Raw genomic sequence first — 1,940 nt, forward strand, 5'->3', positions numbered from 1 at the left:
ACTAGAGGTCAGTGATGCAGCACGACTGCAACAACATGGAGCTTCATTTATAATTTCAGCTTAAATTATGAACTAAACATGTAGATTATTTCATATCTTCATCTTTAAAATTACATGTTAACCCTTTGAAGCCTGGATTAACATTAGGATTCTTGTGCTTGTACTTATTTGAGTCCTCCTGCAGGAGCAGAAACACTCCTCAGTACAAACGAGGAGTAGTATTCCTGCAGTGTGTTTATGTTGTACACAGTGTGTGTGTGTGTGTGTGTGTGTGTGTGTGTGTGTTACCTGTCTCTCCCCACAGACTGTCGGGTGTGTTGATCTCCGGTCTCTCCTCCTCCTCCTCGTCCTCCTCTGGGAGATCCAGCAGGTACGACAACACCTGCCAAAAAACATGGAAACATGATGTCATCATCGAGTGATACACACTGTGTGTGTGTGTGTGTGTGTGTGTGTGTGTGTGTGTGTGTGTGTGTGTGTGTCTGACCTCGGGGTGTCCCATGCTGGCGGCGGCGGTCAGCGCCTGCTGCAGCGCCTCCCTCCTGCTTGTCCCCCGCTGGCCGCAGCAGGAAGTGCAGCTCCAGTCCGCTCGCTTCAGCAGGAAGCGCAGCACCTCCAGGTGACCACGCTGAGCGGCGAGCACCAACACACACCGACCTGAGCTGTCCACATGTCCCACCTGAGACAGAGACAGAAACATAGAGAGCACGGTCATTGGTTGTGCGTGTGTGTGTGTGTGTGCGCTCCTGTCCTGAATACACAGCTTAAACACCGTCGTTGTCGGGTGGACGCTCACCTTGGCGGCGTGCTGACTCAGCGTGGTGACGATGTCCAGGTGTCCGGCTGCAGCGGCGAATCCCAGCGCGGTCAAACCGTCATGTGTCTGAGCGTCCACCTGGAAAAAAACAACACAGAGGCAAACGACGTCTTTAGTTTCTGAAAATCTTCATTAAGCACCAAAGACATCAACAACATTAACCCTGTGAAGCCCGAGCAAGCTGGCCTAACAAGCAAAAGAAAGAACTGTGTTACATAATTAACCCTTTAAAACCTGAAGAAGACAATGACCAACGAAAACCACCCAAAAATTAGTCAAAAGTACAATAATTTACCTGAAGATTTGTGGAAATAAAAGTCTATAGAAACACAAGTTTTTTTTAAAGTTTTTGTTACCTGAGCTCCGAGGTCGAGCAGCAGCGCCACGGCGTCTCCGTGTCCCAGGTGAGCATGGACACACAGCAGGGGGGCGCCGTTCAGGACGTCACTACGGTGATCCACATCGGCCCCGCCCAGAATCAGCAGCCTGCTCACCTGCACAGGTGGAGTCAGGTTACAGCCTGTGAGTGTGTGTGTGTGTGAGAGTGTGTGTGTGTGTGTGTGTGTGTGTGTGTGAGAGTGTGTGTGTGTGTGTGTGTGTGTGTGTGTGTGTGTGTGAGGGAGTGTGTGTGAGTGTGTGTGTGGTGTGTGTGTGTGTGTGTGTTACCTTGATGTTGGGGGTGTACAGGTTACGCAGCGATGCGAGGGCGGGGCTTAGGCTCTCCGTGCTGTAGGACAGCCACAGCCCCTGCAGGACTGAGGAGGAGACCCCGAGCTTCTTACTCAGACCCTGCAGACGACAAACAAACAAACAACAAACAAACTGTGAGACGGACTCCAGTTCCAAAAAATACTTTTTTTTGTCTTTAACTTTTTTGGCAATTTTTCAACAAAACATTTTGTAGGGTTTTTTTTGCTTTTTTTTGTTTTGTTAATTTTAAGGAAAATATTTAGTTGAGTTGTTCTTTTTTCAATTGAATTTTTTTGGGTAATTTTTCAAGAAACATTTTGGTGATATTTTTTAATGATTTTTAAGAAAAATATTTTGGCAGTTTTTTTTCCTTTAAGATTTTTGGGCAATTTTTTAATGATTTTTAAATTCAAAAGTTTTTGCAGATTTATTT

General features: G+C 46.6%; 1 protein-coding gene across 1 annotated transcript; it reads right to left on the reverse strand.

Annotated features, from left to right (window-relative positions):
- Positions 1–288: 288 nt before the first annotated feature.
- Positions 289–1,606, reverse strand: LOC121964317 (protein TANC2-like; the record flags this gene model as incomplete). Its single annotated transcript, XM_042514531.1, has 5 exons — positions 289–382; positions 488–679; positions 797–895; positions 1,174–1,311; positions 1,484–1,606. Coding segments are annotated over 5 exons (646 nt in total), but the record flags the coding sequence as incomplete, so codon positions are not given.
- Positions 1,607–1,940: the final 334 nt, after the last annotated feature.

Source organism: Plectropomus leopardus, unplaced genomic scaffold (genome assembly GCF_008729295.1).
Source record: "Plectropomus leopardus isolate mb unplaced genomic scaffold, YSFRI_Pleo_2.0 unplaced_scaffold1521, whole genome shotgun sequence".
Lineage (NCBI taxonomy): Eukaryota > Metazoa > Chordata > Actinopteri > Perciformes > Serranidae > Plectropomus > Plectropomus leopardus.